Source organism: Polyodon spathula, chromosome 33 (genome assembly GCF_017654505.1).
Source record: "Polyodon spathula isolate WHYD16114869_AA chromosome 33, ASM1765450v1, whole genome shotgun sequence".
NCBI lineage: Eukaryota > Metazoa > Chordata > Actinopteri > Acipenseriformes > Polyodontidae > Polyodon > Polyodon spathula.
This window is the reverse complement of record NC_054566.1, coordinates 925,323-949,336: the sequence shown is the minus strand read 5'-3', so window position 1 is coordinate 949,336 and position 24,014 is coordinate 925,323. Positions and strand designations below refer to the sequence as shown.

General features: G+C 36.1%; 1 protein-coding gene across 6 annotated transcripts in view; it reads left to right on the top strand.

The window, feature by feature from the left end:
* The window catches only part of LOC121303561 (G-protein-signaling modulator 1-like), a 48,890-nt gene extending 29,184 nt beyond the window's left edge, over window positions 1-19,706 (top strand). For 3 of the 6 annotated variants that reach the window (XM_041234335.1, XM_041234337.1, XM_041234338.1), the window contains 5 exons: window positions 1,792-1,862; window positions 6,332-6,502; window positions 15,423-15,582; window positions 16,758-16,966; window positions 17,548-19,706. In XM_041234335.1, the coding sequence (XP_041090269.1) occupies window positions 1,792-1,862; window positions 6,332-6,502; window positions 15,423-15,582; window positions 16,758-16,966; window positions 17,548-17,748 (812 nt within the window). In that variant the 3' untranslated portion in view covers window positions 17,749-19,706. Of the gene's footprint in view, window positions 1-1,791; window positions 1,863-6,331; window positions 6,503-9,383; window positions 9,713-15,422; window positions 15,583-16,757; window positions 16,967-17,547 lie in introns of those variants that run through there. The other 3 variants (XM_041234336.1, XM_041234339.1, XM_041234340.1) reach the window with 3 other exon arrangements.
* Window positions 19,707-24,014: the final 4,308 nt, after the last annotated feature.

Sequence of the window (24,014 nt, the reverse complement as noted above, 5' to 3'; positions counted from 1 at the left end):
ATAGATGAATACTGAAAGATCAAAGTTTTCATATTGATTGAGGGGGGGGGGGGGGGGGGGGGGGGGGCAAGTATTACTATCAATGTGCGGACAACATATCCCCAGAAAGATCGTAACTCCTGGAAAAACCACCACTTTGTAAAACACAATTTTAAGAACTAAATGTGCCTTCACAAAAAAAAAAAAAAAAAGGGCCAAAATATTTAGTTTACTGTCAACTTTCACCTGTGTGGAGTTTCGTCTGAATGTTAGAAATAGTAAATAAAAATAAAGTGAGAGTCAATGAGAAGTCCCCACAAATATATGAATGCAAACGTGTGTGTGTGTGTGTGTGATTAGCTTGCTGTATAACTTTACCATTTAATCTATTATCTTTAAGGTTAGAAATATTAAGGTATACTATTTAGGAAGAGGTCAGATTTTGTTTTGTCATAGTAATATGCAATACCTAACAGAGTTTCAGAGCTTGTGTTCCACAGGAAGGATCACGCTGAAAAACAATGTAACACTGCGAGTTAATGGAGGACTGTAGTAAATTCCAATTTGAAATAAAACATTGAATTATTCGTCCCTGTGAAGTAGAGACTGTATATTTTTGTCAACCCGTTGATGTCAATGCTGTTTTACTGCTTGCTAATATCTCATATGGAAACTGCCTGGATACAATCTACCCTTCACTGTGACCTGCCCTGCCTTGTGCCTATTATTGTCATCATGTGTTTGTTTTGTTACTGGAAGATAAAGACTTAACATTTTGAGATATTGGCTTACAATTTGGTACACAACTGTATTAGATGGTCCGAAAAATCTGATTGTGGGTATCAAAGAAGAAAATTGTGGTTGTAATTTGACAGATATGGCTACACTTTGGTACGGTACACTTCTAGTTATGAGTCAAGTTTATTATTATTATTATATTATTATAATTAGTATTTTATAATTTGTATTGGTGAGATGTGAAAATTAAAAAAAAACTAAACAAAACAAAAAAAACATTGGCAAAAGTTTCTAGCCTTTATATCTGTTCAGTTCAAGGCTATATAAATGTTTTTACTTTATGGTCACAGTTCCAAAAATCTTGGCACCCGGCTGTTTTTCCTATGCCATTTTCCTGGTCATTGCAAGCTCAAGACCGCATACTGTGTATATATGCTGGGTATTGGTAATACAGCATTCATAACGTGCAAATTGCTGTAAGAAGTGCAGGTTTCACCTTTCTTATTTGCCATTATCCTCATAAAAGTCTGTAATTTAGCAGTTTTCCCATGGCTATATTGTATTTACCATAGTTTCCCTTGGTTTACCATGTTTTTTTTTAATATGATTTACTGTACCTTTCTGGACTTTACAAGTGTTCACTATGCTTTATAACCCTTTGCTATGGTTTTACTATAGTAAACTTTTATACTGGTACATCCAGGTATGTTAGAATTAGAATTAACAGCACAAAGACTTCTATTTGAGGATTGTAAACTTAATTTCCCTATTCATTACCCCAAATATTTTTTTGAATATGAAGGTACAGCAGCACAGTACAGTTCTGAGGGCCTTCAATACTGTACACTTCCACTCCGTTCTATGGTGGTGTTCATGCTGTTGTGCTGTGTCTGGTTGTAGTCACCACTGCACACAAGGAATAAATACATTACTAAAACACAGTTTAACATTACCCTTCAGTGGGATTAATACCAACAAGCAAACAAGCACAGGCATTAATAATACAGTTTAATATTACCCTTCACAGGGGTTAACAGCACAAGCATTAATAATACAGTTTTCTCTCTCTTACAGGAGCCAGGCCTAAACTTGTTAAGAGAAACAGCATCGACAGCTTAGATCTGTGGAAATACTCATCGGAAAAGGTCTTTTTTCTTTTTCTTTTTTCTCTGTTGCTGTGTTTCTTAGTGTAACAGAACACCCTGCAAAGTTTACAAGAAACATATTATGTTACCTTTGCTGTGTCCAGTGTTGGATCGCAGTGTATGCAGATCATGGTCCCTACTCTAACAATGCTGGTTTTCTATTCCCACAATATCTCATTTCAGTCAGAGCGCCAGCATTGTTGCAGGAGGGATCATGAACTATATAAACTGTGATGCTTATGTATCTATGATGTGTGAACAAAACATGTCAAAACTATCAGGAATATAAATGTACTGCGATATACAATGCAGGAAGTTCTGTAGCTCTTTAACTGGTAGTAAATCATGTTATGTGCTCTTTATTAAGGTGCAGCGTGACAAAAGAATAAGGACAGCAGATTTGTAGAGCACATTGTCAGCTTTTATGTACGTTACAGTAATGATATCTGAGCTGTGAAGTCATCTTTAATAATTAATATCAGGGAAATATACAGCAAATAATATATGAGCATTTAGAGTACACAGGTCCAGTATAGGATTGATTTCATGTAATTCATTATTCTCAGGGATTGTGTTAAACCGTAATTACTCACTGGTACAAACGCACCAGCATTGGACCCTTTTTACTGTTACATTGTCCCTCATTATATTTTTGTTTAAAAATAAATCTTAGCTTGGTCGATATTTATGTTCGGGTAGTCAGTTAATACTCCAAATAGCAGTCGATTATTAATTGGGCACACAAAATCAAATCGTTCAAATAAATAACGATGGTTGTATCGCCGACATACATTTCCGCTTCATTCCTCTCCCCCGATATGATTATTTTAATATCATTGCTGTTTAGTAAAAGTTTGTGACTGCGAGGGGTAATTAAGCATGGTAGCATTAGGAGGAAAATAAAACACAACATTCGCAACAAGCCTAAAGCAAGTTTAACATAAAGGGATGTTACTAAAATATTTATTCCAAACAGATTGCAGTACTTTGGAATGTAATCTATATAAACTAGACACGGGTTTATGAAAAACATCTTTTTTTATTCAGTGACAGCTGCAGCATCATACATTGCATCTTGTTAGTACTGTACCACCTAACCTTCACTATCTGTGAAACACACAATTTGGAAATCCCTGCCCAAATGTAATAATAATAATATAATAATAATAATAATATAATATAATATAATAATAATAATATGATAATTGATTTACTTAACACAACATGCACAGGCGCTACAGGTCAAGTTGATTGTTACTCAAAAATTGCTTTTAACATCACTTATCTTTTTTTAATTTATTTTATTTTATTGAATATTGTTAAATATTAATTATATAACAGTTCATTTTGAAACTCCAAAGAAGCGCAAAGGGCGTCACATACATAAATTGACCCAAACTTGATGTATGTTCGACCACCTTTGGTAACTCAGTCTCGCGGTTAACAAACGTCCTCCCTTAGTCCTTGTATATCTTTGACACTTGGGGTATCACAAAACGAAAAGACACACATTTGCCCGTTTTCGCATTGGAAATAGTGATATTTGTAAATATCATGTTGGTCAGCAATGTTACATGACTAAGATTTCTAGAGAAATCTGAAATCTGGTGTTACAGTAAAATACACGAATTTATTATTTTCCTATTATGTCTCAATTTCTTAGCTGTATATATAGTAACAATGAACAGTAAAAATAATGCAATGTCACTATGACTCGCACTGCATGATAAAAATTTTAATTATCTTCTAAAACTTTTTACATTATATCATTTATTTACTTGATTATCCTTTAATACAACTCCATATGTAGCAGGTTTATTTATCCGATAATTAGAATATATCTTTAACATATTATTCAGTAATTAATAATTCTATTTTATTAATCTCTACAAAATTATAGGTAGCAATTGATGAGTGATTGGAATTATATTTATCAATTAACATTAATTATTAACTTTTATATTTTATATACTTAATTTAGTCTGACCTACATAAAAAAGATACTATAGTCATATATTGCATCGTAATATTATATAATTTTATTATTATTAAAGTGGTGTTTAATATTTAAAGAATTTATATTTTTATTAATAAATATTTCAATTAATATATTTTAACTTAATTTATAATTTATAATGAAATTAAAATATATAAATATAACATTTATGATTCTTCTAGATATGTATAATAAAAATATTAATTTAATTTATATCGATATAATTAAGATTTAGTGTAAATACGATGTTACGTATTTGGAAATTTAAATTATCGTAACTTGATCATTATAAAAACGTTTTATTCTATTAAATATTCTATTAATCAGTATTATAACTATATAATTTAGTTATGTTAGGATAAATATTAAAAATTATGTATAATCCATTAAATTTATTAATATCTTAATTATAAGAAAAATTTTAACAAACTAAGAATGAAAAATTTGGATAACAATATGTTGTAATAGAATGCTACATAATTGAATATGTGCAAGTATATACTTTTATGTAGTTTTTAGATTTATAACATAGATATATAGTTACTAATATGTTATATATATACATCCATAAATAGAATGTATGTATATAATTATGAAGCTACTCAATATGTACATTTGCTTTTGATGACGTATTAATAGTGATTATACTTAATTTCATTTTAATCTTGTCAGTTTTATACGAAATTAGATTAGTTAAAAACATTCGTGTATTTATGTAAACATAAGGAACTCTATTAATAAAAATAATGTGTTAAATATAACAATCGCTATTATTTTACACATATATCCCTTTATTAAGACAAATAATGTAAATTACATTATTTTATTCATTACTATTATATTTTTATAATAAATATCAAATATATATTAACTAATATTATTATATACAATTATTATGTTATTTGAAGAATATCCTATATGTGTATTGGAGGAAGTCCACCAAATGACTACAAAAGATTTAGAAGTGAGTAGTTTTGAGATTTACGATTATACTGTATTTACAGTTAATCGTAAATCTCAAAAAACTACTCACTTTTAAATCTTTTTTAGTCATTTTTTTATTACTTTAAAAAAAACATGTTACCCATTGAGTAGTCTTATATATTCATATTTATAGTAATTATATTATAATAGTATATTATGGATTAATGTCTATCCTGTAGCGTTATTTTAATTTAAATATATTTATATAATAAAATTAATAATTATATACATTATTTATATTTATTAATAATTACATATTATATTTTAATATATTATTTATAAATTAATATTAATTAATAAATTAAATATATTAACTTTAATATCAAAATTTAATTTTTTTAAGTATGAATTATCTTATAATATTATTAATATGATTTTATTTTATATCCTGATTATATATTAATAATATATTAATTATATTAAAATAATTAAATTTTTTTATATAATAAATAGAATATATATAATGATATATAATAATTATTTATGTGATAATTATGTTTTTGATACTTAAATTAATTATTAGATAAATAATAAAATAAAATAATAAAATACTATAAATAATAAATATATATTATTTTTATATACTAATATATAAAATATCTAAAATTCCTATAATAATCAAAATGTTTTAATAATGTAAGTAATAAAACAGGCCGTACAAAGAATAATCAAGTCCATTTTTTACTTTAAAAAGCCTATAATAAACTAGGATGTACAGGTTTGTTATAACTGTTACCTTATCTTTTCTTAATATTTTTTCATGTATTTATAAAAAAAAAAAAAAAAAAAAAAAAAAACAGCCTATTACAAAATTCCACTACATCGTTTTGTTTAATGGGTGGGAAGTGATAAAAAATGGTGCCATCCATTGTTGATGCTTTTTTTACAGAAGCATACTAAATGTTTAGTATTGCAGCTTTTAATTGCAAATGTATACTTCAGTTGCACTAACATATCTCCCTCAAATAATTATACCTGTGGTTGCAAACCACAATTGGTGCCAGCATTCTGAAGTTCGGCCTGTCTATGCTTGTCTGGTTCCTGGTAGCTGACTGATCTTAAAGCTTTGTCAGCTTGGATCTTAAAAAATCAGCCACACACTGACCATTCTCTGTGTGAAGAAGTGTTTCCTTCCCTCTGTCCTAAGTCTGTCTCTATTTCATTTTCAGCTGTGGTCCTTGTTTCTGTTCTGTGCTTAAAGTATTGGTTAGAGTTAACTTTGTCAATTCCTTTTACAAACTTCAGTTAAGTCCCATAATTCGTCTTTGTTAGGCTAAATAGATTCAGTTCTTCCATAGCTTCATCTTCATAGCTCATTCCTTTAAACCCTGGGATGAGTCAGGCGGGACTCTCACCGAGGCCACAATGTGCTTTTGGTACTGTGGTGATCAGTTGGTAACCACAGTTTCTGGATCAGAACCAGTACTGTTCTTATTGTTCATGAATGCTTCCAGCTTGTTTGAGTGAGAGACTGTTTTGCTCCATTCAGGATCAGAACGGAGATAGTCATCAAATGAACGAGTCACAGGCCAGAGCCAGGAGTCACCTGAGTGGGCCAATCAGAAGCGAGAGAGACACCCAAGGAGGGGAGAGCAGATGGCTGGATCGCAGAGCATCACCAGTGGACAACAATGACATCAGAGTGCAGGTGGCACAGTCTGTAAGCATCTTCAAATTATTAAATTCTGTATTTACTTGAAAAAAAAATTAACAGAAAAAAGAGATTGTGTACATATCCAAGACAAATATGTACGCAATCTGCAATTCTTGGAAAAGAGCATGATCAAGATTTAAAGAAATGAAGGCAGGGGGTGTTTGTCACTAAAGGAGAGGTTACCCAGTAAAGTGCTGTGATACTGAAACCACATGATTTGAGCAGAACTGTAAATGTTGATTTAAATTAGTACCATTTGAGTTTACGCAACTAAAAAAACAAGATAAAACAAGTTAAACATTGTTTAACCCACTCTCAAAATAAAATGTGGTGTGGAATTTTTGTGACTTATTTCTCGGAAATCAACAATACTACTCAATATTCCGATTCTTTATTTAGAAGAAGCAGTCAAACAAGTACAGCACTCACGAGGATGCCATATGTGGTATAAAGAGATACAAAATAAGCTAATGAAACAAAAATGTAATACAAGATAAAAGTACACCGTTGGGTTACAAAAATAACGATCGCCGTGCATCTCTAATAGCAGGAGCCTCTTCATATTGCTGTTATGCAATTCTTGCAGGTGGCTGAGGTAGCTGTTCCTCCTTACGGTCCTGGCACAGATTGTGCAGGACACAGCAGGCAGTAATAATTTGGGGAACAAGCTTGTGGTTCATTTCAGTACGCTTCAGTAGCATCCACCCCCTCCCTTTTCAAAATCCCAAATGTCTGTTCATCGACCACTCGGATTTGACCCAGTTTATTATTAATAAAGATCTAACGGAAACTGTGTATTTGACTGTCTACCATGAAAAACATGCATTTCATTTTACTTACAGTGTTTTACATGACTACTCTTCACCAGCCCTGTTGATTTCATGCTTTTATCAAGCAGAAGCAGCGCTACACAGTTTATATTTCAAATCTACAGTAGTTTTGAATTAAAGTTAGAAGGTGCAGTTCTATTGGATAGAATAGGATTTTCTGTTGAAGAAAACAAGCTTTGTGAATTAAAAAATGACTCTTGCACAGAGACAATATATAATTTTGTGAAAGCATTGACCCAAATTCATGTTGTGATCTACTTGTTTTGCCTGCTGTAATATGAGACTCACAGGATGAACGCAGTGTAGTAACCTGGGTATGAAATCCAGCTACTGTTGGTGAGCTGGTGACCTGCAAGGGTTGGGAATTGAAACAAATATTTACTGGGTTCCTTGTGGATAAACAGCTGTTACATAAATCAGGTGCACAGATTCACAGCAAAAAGATTCATGTAGACAACAATACATTTACAGTAAAGAGACTGTAATTTGACTGTGTTTCTTTTACCTCTTGATGCTGCATTAATAACAAAATGTACAAATGAGTCCATTTGGCCCATCAGTGCTCGTCCAGTATCTGTAATCTGATTGTCAAGTCTGGTTTTAGAGGATTCTCTAGAACCAGCATGATGTGTTAAAAACCAGCAAGCTACACCACCTCATACCAGTCCTGTGATTTACAAAAGAAGACTATTGACAGTTCCCCTTGCTAAGCAGTTTTATTATATATTATTTGAATATACAATGTTTGCCATCCCTCATTTACATTGAAGGAATACTAAAGGTATGTTTAAAATAAATTAAAGCAAAACAAAGCTGTCTCTTTATAAACATTTCCCACAAGTAAATGTGCATGCTTATTTTGCATGCTTGCTCACGGATAAACCACAGTTTACCATGGTTTTGCTTTATCATACCTCTTTGTGCTTTGCAATGATGTCACTGTGCTTTATAAAACGTTAAAATGCTTTTACTGTGGTAAACTTTATACGGATATGCATGAACTATGATTTTCCAAAACACAAACAAAAAAATGGTTAAGCCAGCCAAGTTTCATACCCCTGCAAAATGACACATTTAACCATGTCAGTTTGTCAAGTAGTTAGAAGCCACAGCTCCTTACAACTGTAGAACATCTTGTGATAAAGCCATGAGCAGCTGTCGCGGTGCTGTGGGGAATCAGAATCTCAGGTTTCATTGCGTTAAGAGCAGCATCTGTTGGTTACACAGCACCCAACCTCGGCTTTAAAGTTTAATAGATTCAAATGCCATTTTAGTGCTTTTATTTAACCTTTTTATGATGATTGCAGTGAGATATTGAGTTGTATTTATTAATCTCTGGGGAGTGTGGGGAGCTTATACTGTATCTCTTTGTAAACTGTCTGCAAGATCCGCTGCTTCAGACACAAACTTTATGGAAAGCTATGGAAACTGCTTGTAGAAAATCAGAGAATTTTTTTTTATGTTTGATTCTACGTATATAGTGTGCTTGTTGATTCAGAAGATTGCTATGGTAGGGGGGGCCAAAGACATCAGAGATGTCTCAAAGATTTATACTCATTAGCATGGTTTTATTTTAGAAGAAAACCACATCCAATGAAGTAACCTAACCAGAAGTAGACAACTAAGAAATGTAATGAGATTTTATTTCTTCCACATCATCTAATGACTGTACATGTTGATGTTAAAACCTTACATGGACTCAACCAGCACATTGGGGTTTTCCTCTTTCAGATTGTCTTAATAATGATTTAGAGTACACCGCTCTGAGAATATACTGTAGGCCTAGGTGCCCTGGGCTCAGTGAACCATAAATTAGCCAGTAAAGTGTATCTATAATTCTATGATTCTTCTGGTATCCTTAGCCAGTAGGGATGAGCTGTGAGGGTAATCTTTGTTTCTGGGGACTCAGCAGATTCCATCGGCACACTCCAGTGCCTAGGCTCATCAATTATTCATGAGGGTTCTGACAGGATTGGTGTTTGGAATCAAGCAAGCAAAGCCCTCCCATTGAATCCTCTGTGAGCTGAGAAGAGATTAAAAACATGGTCTAAACCAAGACCCCCAACCACAGTACTAGAAAAGGGTTCAGTTGCAATTATCCTGATAAAATCCAGCAGGGAGGGGATTTGTCCGGTCTCATCCCTCTGGGAGAAGGGGACAGGGAGACTCAGTGCGGAGGAATGCTCTCTCAGCCCCAGGACAGTGCAGAGGCACAGTGATGCAGTTTGGTTTATATAGCTACTGTTGATGTAAGCGCAGAGGAGGAGTGCCCTGTACATTCTCAGATGGAACAACACGTACCGTATTAGGATCTGACCTGGGACTGTGTAGAGGGGTCTGTGACTGTTGCTGTGAGCTGGGACTGCACAGCACCGGGGTAGTTAAGGTGAGTAAAGCTGGTTTAACCCTCTGATTGAACTGCGGTAACTGGATCATTGACACAGTTACCAACCTAATTCTTATTCTTCGTCATAGCAGAATTCAGTCTTGCCAGTCTGTCTAGATCCCTGTGGCTCTGCTCATTGTGTTCTGTTTTTGTTTCATGCTGAGCCTCTCTTCTCTCGGCACACACAGCAGACTCTGATTTGTGATACAGGAGTACAGGACCCTCTCCCCATAATGGGTAATATTTCCACAGCGCTTTCAACAGTCTGTAGCCTGCACACTTGAAAGGGGAGAATATCAATCAATAACACTTTATAATACAAAACGTCTATTTGCCTGCTATGGTGTTTTTGTCGGTCTGTTTGTTTACATAAAGATTTTATAAAGTTGCACCTAGATGAAGAGATTGATAATGCAATCGGGTGCTGTGCTTTCCAGTAGGAGTTTGTCTGTTTAATTAATACTAAATCTAAATTTAGACACAATTTTGTATATTCTTGAATTTTTACATGAACTAGTTGGTTATGACAGCATTGAATTACAATTGAGAAATATGCCATGAAAGATGTTATCACTTTACATGTAAAATCTGGAAGGCAGGAACCCTCCATAAGGGTTTAGCATTGATACTTGGCAAACACAAATACAGTCCTTTTTTTTACCTCTGAATGAATTGTATACATTGTTGGGTTGACTATTGTCTACAGCTGAATGAGTGATCTTTTATTAGATGTTTGTACTTTAGTGTCAGAATCTGGGGGTATGTAACGGGGGGGGGGGGTTGTCACGTGTGTGGGTCGTCACTGGATAACATCAGCAATGGTAGCCCTAGTGCCACATCTACTAAACAAAACAAAACAAAGCTAAAAATAAAAGTTTGGAGGGGGACAAAAGTTTACGATTCAAGCTTAGATGAATATGTAATTATGGGTGTTCCTGCATAAATTCGTAAAAAGGGGGTGGAGATAGTGTGCATGAGGCTTCTCAAATATTATAATGAGATGTACAAAAGCTGCAGGCAATTGCAGCACTTACTATCGACTCAATTTGTTAAGAACTTTTGAAAGCATGTTTGTGGAACAGCAGAGCTCTGCCCTGTATAGATTGGCAGGGATGGGGTTAAATTCCCCTACCTGCCTGAGTTTATTGTGTTCAGGTGGATGGGGTTGATTGGAGTAATTAACGATCAATCAGCACCCAGTCACCTGACATAAAAGAAGGCCTCAGCTTCCCATTAGGGAGAGGAGGGAGCTGAGCAAGCAAGCAAGCAAGCAAGCAAGCAAGCAAGCGAGCGAGCGAGCGAGCGAGCGGTTGTGCTTGTTGTTTTTTGGTTTGCTGGTTTGTTTTTTATATTTTCTGATCCAGTGAAGGCATCACCCAGCCTGGAAACCTTTTTTTTTTTTTTTAAAGTTTTGCTTTGTGTTTTGTTATTTGTGTATAAATACCTTTGTTTTGGCCCTTTTGCCCTTTTATTTTGTGTTTATTTGTGAATAAAAGTATTATTTTTTTGATAATACTGGGCTTCTATCCACTTGCCAGCCTGTCACAATGTTTTTAACAGTCGTAATTATTGCTGGCATTTCCCAGTCTGCTTTTTCTCGTGCGTTGCCAGTTGTGCTCAATGAATTTTGCGGTGAATGCCCAAGCACCTATTTTTTCTTAAAAGCAGGCTGTACTTACAAGCCTTGAAAACACATTTCTATGACATTTCTGGTTTCCCCACTGTACTGGGAGCAATAGACTGCACACATGTGCCTCTAACCCCTTCAGTTCATTCTACGCATCTGTATACGTATAGGAAACACACCTGTTCTTTTAACATGCAGGTGGTTTGTAATTGAGTACAATTTAGCACTGCACCCCTGTCTAACTAAAAAAGAAACAGACAATATACATTTGGCTTATAGGCTATTAAAGATAATACAAATTAGTGGTATAATGCAAAATTTGACTAGAAGTCTTGGAGAACACATTGAAAAAGTCTTCTAGTTGAAACATTTGTCATATAATTTATTGAGTTTCTTTTAGCATTTCATTAATCATCAGTAATAATGATACAGATAAAATACATCGTACATGGTTCACTTACATAAACACTTTTTGAAACTGAATACAAAACTGAAAGTAATATTTAATCCATATCATCTTGTAGAATTATGACTTAGAAACCCAGCAAGAATTAATTTAACAGTGGGTATCCCCATAGGCAAGGGGCCTGCACACCCATTTCTGACCATCAAAAACTAGCGCTGGACAGTTTCTCAGCACTATATCTCTTTGATCTGTATTGACTGTGTCTGTCAGGGTAACTGTTTTAATCCACACGCTGTACATCTTCTGCTTCTTTCAATAGCAACATCCATCTATCAACACGTCCGTCAAGCTCTCAAATTCAATTCCCTTATCACTCTGCAGAACTATTTGAAAAACCCAGGACCTTAGATGAAAATGAGATTTGAGAAATACTAGATCTATTCTTGTCAACAGCCCAGAGGCCCTTAATTCGATTTTTGGCAAAATAAGGAAGGTTGATGCAACAAAAATTGAGATTATAGTGTCTCCAATACAATATGTAACAGTTAGAACAGATATATGACAATTATTCTGTATATCTAAATATATATTTGTATGCAGTGTTTATATTGTCCATTGAGCATATACAGGAGAAGTAAATTGAATTGCCATCTGGGCATAGTAGGGTTGTCTTGTCATTGACCAGGTGCTTGATTCAAAAGTGTCTACATGCCTGTGTTGATGAATAGCTGTACCCACAAGATACAAATCTACAAACTACGAGTCCATTATGAATAGGCCAGCCATTCAATACCACGTCCTTCTACATTTCTGAACTTTGCTGGTTGTAAAAGGTCACCGAAATTGTTGGGTGTTTTTTTGCTGAAACCGTGTAAGGATTTCTTGATGATTATAGATCAGGAGTCATGGTTGTGACTGTGATAATAATGACCCCCGGGTATTATGGAAAGATGTACTCTCTCATCTTTAGGTTCTTACAAGCCAGAAGGCTTTCTGCACTTTTTTTTTAAATGAAAGAATGTGTCTATGATATTATTATGATGTTGATTTTGTTTAGTTATAAAAACACGGGCGTCTACAGCATGGTGCTATTATTAGAGAGGTCATTTAGGAGGTTTGATATATTTGGTACTGATGGTGGCCTTTAAGATTAAGTAGCGAGGTTCCGAAGAATATAACGTTAAAATATAACGTTAAAAATTAAATAATGTACCTGTCATTTTCCTTTCATTGTTGACATCCTGACAACTTTTTACACTTACAACTTTAAAGATATAAAGCTCTTCTCAAAATGGCCGCTCCAGTGCATTGATAGCGTCAGGGACAAGTAACACAGCAATAATAATCCACGATGTGGTACAGAACAGAAAAGCCAGAGCACTTGTTATGTATTTTTTAATATATATGTATATATTAACACTAACATGTGCGGATGTATAACGTTGTATTTTTCAGAACCCTGCCACTTACTAATACTGAATACAGGGATGGCCTTGATACTGAAGGTGACTTTACATTCCCCATAATTGAAGCAAATCCATACTTGAAAATAATGGCCTAATTTGTGAAGTAGCTGTACTGAGGTGGCCTTAAGGCTTTAATGTATATGAATTGGAGAAGCAATCTATTAAATAAGCATTTGTTCAGCTTAATATTGAATCTGCAGGCTGTATCTAACACTAAAAGCAGCAGCGTCCAGTGTACCCTTACACAGTGTACATTGTACAGTTTAACAGCCATTTAAGATGATTTGTATTATTGCTCTAAAGATGAAACCTGGAATAACGCACTAATTAAAAGGCAGCAAGATTGTACAGTAGTGACATGTATTGAAGATCAGTAGTTAAGAATGTCTATGGAATGACAGTGGAAAACAATTGAAATGTAGTGCCTTGTCCTTGTCCTTGGATTCACTGACACAAAGGCAGGTGGGGCTTCTGGCTCAGGGGTTTTATTATTACATGTATTTTTAATTGTGGTGCTTGGGAATGTAATGCTCATGGGAAGTTAGGGACAATGTCAAGGGCTGCAAGCACATTTCAGTGCTGAGACAGTTTAGAACACAGGTCTCCAGAGATGAGAAGGGTTTTATGCTACACAATTAGCCTCATAGATTTGAAAGCAGTTCATTGTTTGTTTCTTTGGTTTTACACCCACCTCTTTTAATTGTTTACCACATTTGCATAGTTTCCTCATGGTTATGCTACGTCAACTTAAGTAAATTTAAGTATTTTTCACAGGTAGGTTATAGAATAAAATTATTATTTCGCAGACCTGTTTAAACATTAAATAAACCTAAGAGATAATATTTCAAAGCACTATAAAAGCCTAAAAGTGGTGGTACTTGCTTCCTTACTGAAACAGAGTGCTGTCATTTGTTAAAAGGCAAGCACGCAACATCCCCCTGCAGTTGCTGCCCACATTCTCTGTCTGGTGTGGACTTGCCCATACATTCAGACTGCACGTCTGCATCCACTGAATTGGTTGGAAGTGTAAGGCAAAGCTTTGCCAAGTTATACAGATGTGGAAATCTATTAGAAACAGTTCCAAAACTCGGTCACCCAAGGGCATCTGGCATTCTTTAATAAAGGCAGTATATACAGCACGTTCATTGTCATGTTATTTGTCCCATCCCAGGAGGCAGTGTGGTCCAGTGGTTAACGTCCTGGGCTTGTCACCTGTTCAAATCCCTATAGTACTGTAGTACTGATTTAAGTACAACCGACAGGAATACTTTTTGTCTGTGCAGAATCTTAAGTTTGTTTTATAATCTGTTTAGCAGCCTCTGTACTAGCCTTTCATTTAATGTGAGAATCTGAAGATAAGTAGCGATCGATCGTATTTTCTCCAAAGGCTTATTACAAGATGATTGTGAACAAGACAGTAATAAATCAAGTAACAGTATTTCCAAACATTTTAATACATCAATTGTGTAACAAGATTAATTGATTTGATTAATAACTTGATTTAGTTAATATTAATATCTGTTAGCTCTGATTTGTGAATTTGTGTTTTGATTGACAGTCCGCCAATACTACCTTGTTATGGATTATTTTTCTAATCCCTGTAGGTTGGGCCTGAATTTCATTTTCCAGTCTCTCTCTCTCTCTCTCTCTCTCTCTCTCTCTCTCTCTCTCTCTCTCTCTCTCTCTCTGTGTGTGTGATGACAAGACATGTGAAAGTAGTTTCAGGCTTCCAATCTCAGGTGTAGGAATGGCTTGTCATTATAACAGTGACAGGTCTCGTAAGGCAGAGGCTCATTTAGCTGAAGTTGTCCCCCTGGGCGGTACTTTAATAGATCCTGCGGTCCTGAGAAACATCCCAACTGCAGCTCAGGGAGAATGGGGAGAAGTCAAGAAGATAAAGGTTTTTTTTTTCTAACTGGGTTGACATCAATCTTTCTGGCCAGTGGAATTAAGGGGCTTGGAGTCTGAATCTTCAAAGGGTTTGATTGGAAATAAATTATAATGCTAAGTAGGTGGCAGCTTGACTTCAAGTTCACCATCTTCACTGTGGATTCATTTGAAACATGTAGAAAGATAAGAAAAAGGTGTATGGTGTCTATTATAAAACTATACTTTAGTGATTTGGAATTATAATAAAACTTATTAAAATATGATAGTAATTAAATCGTCCTCCCTGTATTTTTATCATGTCCACCTGTTTTTGTGTTTCAGAAGATCAGTCATCACCCTTCGGATGAAGAATGCTTTTTTGACCTGCTCAGTAAGTTCCAAAGTAACCGCATGGATGACCAGCGCTGCCCGTTGGATGAACAGCAAAATGGAGTGGAAGGGGCTTCCTCCACCCTTGCCTCCTCGCTGGACGACAGGATCGGTGAGATACTCTTTAAGAGTTACCTGAGGCATGCCCTCTTGTATTCAGTAGACTCCGATGGAAATACCTACTGTAGCAGCAGTTACAGCATTTATTTGCAGACACTGTTCAAGGGCAGTTGTTTGCTCAGTTCATATCTTTACTGCTGCTATTGATTGTACAATGAGTACTGAACTGAAGTAAACTAAAAGTAGGGCATATTTGATTTAGGAAAAAAACACCTGCTCCATTTAATTTACATTTTTTTTCCATGCTATACATTTTTTGGTAACAAAAACAAACTGTAGTGTTTAACAAATACATATATATTTGTTTTTGTTTTTTCCATATGGAAATGCAGGTTCCTATTTACAAAACTTCAAGGACTGTTTTAAGGAATGCTTTGTTAAGTACCATTTTGATTAGTAAAACGTTTTATTAGTTTATTCTCATTTCAAAGCACTGTTTAAACTATAAACACTATTTAACACAGTCACTTAAAGTTTTTGTGAATAGGGCAATCCCAAACCTGCAGTGACTGTAACCCTGCTGTACCTTTGCAGGTTCCACTAATTCCATACACAGTATTTAGCTCTACCCAAGCTAAATAGTGTGGGGTTGTGGCAGAGCAAAGCTCTGCCCTTTAAATTGGCAGGGATGGGGTTAACTTCCCCTGCCTGCCTGGGTTTATTATGTTCAGGTGGCTGGGGTTGATTAGTTGATTAGGTTGATTAACGATCAATCAGCACCCAGCCACCTGATATAAAAGGAGGCCTCTGCTTCTCATTTGGAGAGAGGGAGCTGAGGAAGCAGGTTGGTTTTTTTTGGTTGTTTGGAAAACTTGAATCCAGTGAAGGCATTGCCCAGCCTGGAAACTGTTATTTTTGTAAATTTTACTTTTTGTCTTTCTTTGTGTTTAAATTGTTTTGTTTTGGCCCTTGTGCCCTTTCATTTTTGTGTTTATTTATAATAAAATAGTTATTTTTTTGAACTGCAGTCTGTCTCTGGGCCTCTATCCACTCGCCAGCCTGCCACAGGGGTCTTCTCAGGGCAGGGTGCCAGTTCTTAGTGGAGGGTGGTGTATAAATCACAGGTTACCTCCATGGCAGTCAGCAGACCTGTCCTTTATTTTGACCGATACAGGATTCAGCTGAGTTTCCTAATGTTTTCTGTATTTTATTCTCATTTGCCTCTAGCCCCCTCTTCCTTAATGACCTCGCCCCAGACGGAGGAGTTTTTCGATCTCATTGCGAGTTCTCAGAGCCGGCGTTTAGATGACCAGCGTGCCAGCATTAACAACTTGCCAGGACTGCGGATAACTCAGAACAACCTGGGGCACCTCTGCGCTGCCACCGAGCCCCAGGAGCCCAGCGACGACTTCTTCAACATGCTCATGAAGTGCCAGGTAATCTTCAGCCCTTATGCAAATGCAACAGAATGTTTCAAGAGTCCTACTCCAATCCTATAAACATCTTCGTACTGTTATTATACAGGGAGCCCCGTAAATCAGGCATCATAGGTGTAATGCTAATTTTAGATCTCTATTTGTTTCAGCTGTGAATGCATTTAAGCAGAAGAACATATTTGGATCATTTCGATGTTTAGTACAGATACAATAGGGTGTGGCCGACCAATTTAACAGTGGACATCCTAATTGGCCTAATGCAGTATATTGTCTATGATGCCTGACTTATGGAACACTCTGTATTACTTACTTCCCTTATAAAAATTTGAAAAGTTTACCACTGTATTTTTAACTGCATGCTTTTTAACATAGTTTGCACTTGTTTGCTATGTTTATTAATATGCTTTACCAAACCTCAATATTCTTTACAATGCTTTCCCTATGCTTTATTACATTTTGCTATGCTTTTACTTTTATAAGGGTTATTTAAAGTAATCAATCATGTGAAATGATACCAAAGTACCAGGTATGTTTAAAATAATATCCATTTATTTTTTGTCCTGTTCTCTTTTTTCCCCCAGGCTTCCAGGATTGATGACCAGCGCTGTTCCCCACCTGATCCAGGACCCAGAGCTCCCACTGTCCCAGATGAAGATTTCTTCAGCTTGATCCAACGGGTCCAGGCCAAGCGACTGGATGAGCAGCGAGTCCACCTTTCTTCAGACGACCAGGATGAGACTCAAGAGCAGCACCCATCTCCTCCGTCACCTCCACCCAGCTAAGACTGCCCCAGGACCAACACCCTCTAATCCTGCTGGAGCCCCACAGCAGTTACACTGAGGACTTCCCCACCCAGCTACAGTCACCGCAGCCTCATAACTACGTGGACTAAATCTACTTCTGCAGAAACCAGCATTTGGCACCAGCACAACGGAATTACACTGACTGGATCTACTGCCAGACATATGCATTTCATCCATATAGAGCCACGTTGACCAGTTTATTAACGCCTGCTTGGGGCTGTCTGTTGTGGAAATTATATGGGAGTCAGTTTGATCTCCAGCTTTTAATATGAGAAGTTCTTCAGAGTTAAACCAAGATGGGAAAATATACAGGATGGATGTTCATGTTAATATAGTTTGAAAATGTCACAACCAAGTTAACCCTGCTGGACATTCCAGTAACTGCTGGTTGCTGCTTGTGGTCACCAAAAGTTGGGTCCTGGAACACACATTTACTGGTTTCTTGGTGATTGCAGAGGGCAAAGTTGAAGCAGCAAGGTTTATTGTAGACAGCAATCAGATGACTGTATAATTTTACTGTGAAAGTGCTTTTAATTTTACTTGCTTTTCTTAAATCAGTATACCAGCCTAATTGCATGAAGATCAAAAACTACCAGCTCAGCAGATGACATGGGTTTATAAACCATCACAAAATTAAAAGGTATTCTAAGCTGTCTAGATGGGAAACATCTTCCTACAGACCACAGTATGTTAATTAGGAACGCCATGGAAAGAATGTTAATTTTTCAAGTAAATTACAGAACTTAGTATTCATTTAAAGAAGAACTATACATGAAGATATATTCCGGTCTTCAAATAGAAGTATTTTAAGGAAACATACCTTCTCCCCAGAGCTAGCCTTAGTGCCTTCCAGGTTTTTTTTTTTACCCACCCACATAGGGACTATTCCCTGAGTCTTAAGAAATAAGATGAAGTCCTGAGCCCAGAGGACCGACTTAAAGCATTTATGCTCAGAATTTATATCATAGACACCTACATCTGATGTGGGCTAGAACAATACCTGTAAACCTTAAGTGTTAGCCATTATTATACATGTTTATGGTACTAATTACATGATCAGGAGAATTTGGAATTTGCCCGGGGGCACGACTTTGAGGACCACTGCTTTAGAGCCAGGAGCAGGTTGCACAGAGCAGGATCCTCGTGCATCCTTTAGAGCCAGGAGCAGGCTGCACAGAGCAGGAGCCTCATGCATCTTTTAGAGCCAGGAGCACACTGCACAGAGCAAGATCCTCATGCATTCCTTTAGAGCCAGAAGCAGGGTGCACAGAACAGGAGCCTCATGAATCCTTTAGAGCCAGGAGCAGGCTGCACAGAGCAGGAGCCTCATGCATCCTTTAGAGCCAGGAGCACACTGCACAGAGCAAGATCCTCATGCATTCCTTTAGAGCCAGAAGCAGGCTGCACAGAGCAGGATCCTCATGTATCCTTCAGAGCCAGGAGCAGGCTACACAGAGCAGGATCCTCATGCATCCTTTAGAGCCAGGTGCAGGCTGCACAGAGTAGAAGCCTCATGCATTCCTTTAGATCCAGAAGCAGGCTGCACAGAGCATACCCTCATGCATCCCTTTAGAGACAGGAGCAGGCTGCATAGAGGAGGATCCTCATGCATCCTTTAGAGCCAGAAGCAGGCTGCACAGAGTAGAAGCCTCATGCATCCCTTTAGAGCCAGGAGCAGGCTGCACAAAGTAGGATTCTCATGCATCCTTTAGAGCCAGGAGCAGGCTGCACAGAGCTGGAGCCTCATGCATCTTTTAATCTGAAAGTAGTTCCGATCAGCGTTCCCTCTAAGCTTTTTAGATATTGAGAAACTTGTCGTTTTGACTGAGAAAGAGTAAAGTATCAATGAGAAACCATCGGCCCTTTTAATATATTTTTGTTGCATTATACAACTTTGAAATAATATTTCAAGTATACAAGTATTTAAACAATTTTACAATTTACTTTAAATTTAAACAAGACATTTACTGTGGCTCTGCCTCTGATTCTGAGTCATCCTCTGAGATTTTTTATATATACACACACACACACACATACACACTGCTGTGCAAAAGTCTTAGACATGTTCTGTTGATTTGATGGACAACGACACCTGTGCCCTCTGCCAGTTCTATTGTCAATTAAACGTTTGTCTTCTTTCTATTCCTTAAGGATACTTCCTTGTTAGACAGCTTTTTGGGTATTTTAAGGATAAAATATGAAACACTGATAAGGCATGTTGACTGACTCGTTGCTCTAAAACAGGTTCCCTGCTGTGCATTACCCGATTTAAATAGCGTCCCTTTTAATGTAAACGCAAAATTAACCCTCTCAGTTGTTTCTTTGCTAATTCTGCCTTGTTATTTGCAAGATTTAAAAAGAGGCGTGTCTTCAGACAGAATGTCTTTATGAAACCAACATGTGTGTAGTATAGTGACCACATCCTTTACACAGTAAAGTGATCAGTTTCCTTTAAGGAATGTATAGCTAACAAAAATAAAAAGTTTTGAGCAAATTTTTTCATCATCAAAAAACATAATTCAATTAAGAAACGGCCATGGTTTAACATTGCTAATTGTAGCTTTATTAAAAGCAGGTAGCATGGAAAGAAATAAACTAAACAATAATGCAGTAATGTGATGCACATTTTTACAGAAAATCAGCTGCAAGACAGGCGTGAACATGTTTATGTTATGCTTTGCAAGAATTCTCTCAAACCTCGAGATGCTGGCATCTTGACTGAGGTCGATATTTATGATAATAACTTGTGAAAGTTGACTTGTGCAAAGATTGTTGCCAGTTATTGCGAAAAATGTGCGCATTTGAGCCTTAGAGGTAACATTGGTTCCAATTGAGGGGTGGAGACACCCAGGGCCTGAGCAGACAGTTCAATTTAAGGGCGTTTACTTGACTATAGCATCTAATAAACTAATTTGTGGCTGAAGCTAGCCATGTGGGTTTGTATTAAAAGGTATGCATTTGACTTTACTGCCATATGTATATAATGCTTTGTATTTATGTTCAGTTCAGCAACAAATTGGGCTATGTTCTGTAAAACCCAGCTCTAGTGGAGATGAAGATCTGTCCACTGTTGTTTGACTTCCTCCACTGCTTTTAATAAAACAGTCAACTCACTTGTGCTATTGTTGGTTTCTTTGGGGTTTTAGTGTGGAGAGGCAATACAAATCGGCTGTGTCTGCATTTGTAATCAAACAGAGACAGCAATCTCATTGGCTGACAAGTGTTCTAGCCTGTGCAGTTATGTCACCACCATACCAGCACAGCTTGAAACTTTAAGAACCACTCTACCTGATTCACTTGACAAGCAATTCAATTCAACCAATTTGCTATTTTATAATACAATTCCACTTTCCAGGATGTTCAAATATGGTCACAAATCCCCAGATCTATGTAGACTGTTTACAGCACTTGGTTTAGCCCTGTGTCAAACACCCCTAAGCGACCATGTTTGAACATCATATTTAAACACCATGTTGTGTTGTATTGTTTTCTAAATCACTAGGATGGATGAATGTGGGAGGCATGAACGGTAGTGTTTGATTAGGCCCAGGTGTCTGTCCTGATGAAGGCGAGGCTGTTTACTCCAGGACAGTTTTCTTAGTTAAGAACACTACCCCCTGGACACCTACATCGTTAGTCAGGGTTGTTTTTGAAGAATGGGATTTCCTTACGGCTATCTTTTAAAACATTGAAGACAGGATGTCACATTAGGAATGCCAAGTAGGGTACAGTGTTGGTGAGTGAGGAAAACATGCTCTCAGTTTGCTTCACAGCATGTCATGCTCTGATAAACATTTGACACAATTCCATTTCTCAGTGCAACACCTTTTGTTTTAGAAATTTAATTTCTGTGTAAGGATGCAGTAGAATGTTATTTATTTTCAGTTCTAGATTTCACAATTACAATATCAGGATTCAATTGTGTATGTAAAAGGTTTGAATATACAAATAGATTTTATAATGGTGTTGTCCTTATTTTTTTACAATAAAATTTGAGAGTATATGTTTTGTTTCAGATGTTCTAATATTGTCGACAGATGGTCCAGTACCTTGCTGTTATGTGGGGGTGGTTCAATTAACACAACTTGCATTGTTAAACATGGCTTCTCCAGATACAGTATCATTGGATTAAGACATTTCATTCCTTTAAGAGGCGATCAGTTTAGTTCCACATGAGGTTTCTGCATTTGCAAACTATGCCTAGCCCGACAGTGTACAGTTTGGCAGTCAGTATGTTGGTGTGGTTCAGCTTGAAGACATCAGGGGAAACATTCTTTTAAGATATTTTTCAGCAGGCAGTGTCGTGGAAGTTACTTTTCAAAAAGTAATGGTTTTACATTTTTAAAGTTACTTGAACAACATTTTAACTAGTTACAGTAACTTACTACTTTGAAAAAATGTAACTAGTTAGTTACAGTTGCAAATAGTTACTTCCCAGACACAGTTAACATTATACAAAGATTTTTTTTCAAGTTTGGGGAGGCTGCAGCTTGAAATATTCTTTCAAGATCCAAGTGGAATACAAGATGATATAAAAAGTGCATTCACATAATCATCAAGTGTCTTGCCCTGTTGAACACTTGTAATACATTACCTAATTTTGCCTTACAAAATCCTAAAAATTGTATCAGTGTTCCAGCTAGGTGTTGCATGCAATCTGTTCAAGTTAGGTGTTGCATGTAATGTGTTCCAGGTAGGTGTTGCATGCAATCTATTCCAGTAAGATATTGCATGTAATGTGTTCCACTAAGGTGTTGCATGCAATGTGTTACCCTCCAACATTGCACACTGGGAACACAGACATGCACTGATGGGCTAAACGGTTTCCTCTTGTTTTGTACATTTTCTTTTAACAAAATAAAATTTTACAATTATGAAGTGTTAGAATGGCTGATACGATGTAGTGTTACACAGGCTATCTTGATAAGGTTATTCCTATTTAACTACTATTTCTTGTAAGGAGAATAAACATCTATTGACTTTACAAAATTAGTATTAAACAGCTAAGTCGTGTAGTAGAAGGTTTAAGCATTGTTTGTTTCTTATTACATTTAAATTGTCTTAAATAGGAGTTAAATAATGCAGTAAATGCATTGGGGGGGACATAAGAAAGTTTACAAACGAGAGGAGAACTCTTAACTGAATTTATAAAATAACACAGGATATGATCTACTCCTTTTTGTATATAAGAAAAAAAAGAAAACAAATTGTGTATAATTATATAGCATTTACTTTGGAGAATTTGGCAAGGCCTCTTTGTTTGAGGACACACATAACCACTAGATGGTGTAATAAGGGTATTCATTTTGCATTGCCTCCTATAGAAGTTTCAGAATGCGTTTCACTATAACCCTGCACTTATTATTATGAGGACCCTTAATATTGGTGTTTGTTCCTGTGAATTTAAGAGAGTGTGTCCTTCAGTACCATAGGAATGAACACATGAATAGCTGATCACGTAAGAGGCTTTGCTCTGTAGTACATTAGACCAAGTTGGAGCATATTGACGTACAAAGAAATAGAACAGAGCAAAATGTTTGAAAGCCAGCCTGTAAATGTGTATAGCAATTGTCTCCTGTTGTTCTTGTCCTGTTACTGCGTGTTACACAACTCGAGGTGTAACACACTCAATGTACTTTATAAGGCTGCAAATCCAGATTGTGCTTATTCTACTTTTTTAATGATGTCACCAGAATACTTTTATTGCATGATTTATATGATTAATAAGGCGCAAATGGAAGTGTTTTTCTTTTTTAATGTTTTTCCTTTAAAATTACTAGTTTGAAATGTATTATTTTTTCTATATTCTGTCTTAGTTGGCAAGTAAATATGTACTTTATTATCCCCTGGTTGTTGTGACATCAGTAAGTTGTAAAGAATTGGCTTCTCGGAGCGTTGCATTAAATGGAAGGCAGGGCCTGGAACAAGTCTGATGTTGTGAAGTAAGTACGTGTCTTATGCTGATGTCAGCATTATTAACTCAGCCGCTAGGAGGAGATCCATTGCAAAGTATACACAGACACCTTCATATATTCCCAGATTGCATGTAGCTCATTTTTGTCATGATAATGATAGCTCTAATTATGTAAATACTGCTGTGGCCAGGGATGCCTTTTACTGACAGAGGTAAAAAGAGGTTTAAAAAAAAGGTACCAAATACTCAGCTTGATCATCACACAAGTCAATTTTTTTTATTTTTTTATTTTAACATAAGAAACCATTCACATTTTTTTTTTATTTCCTGG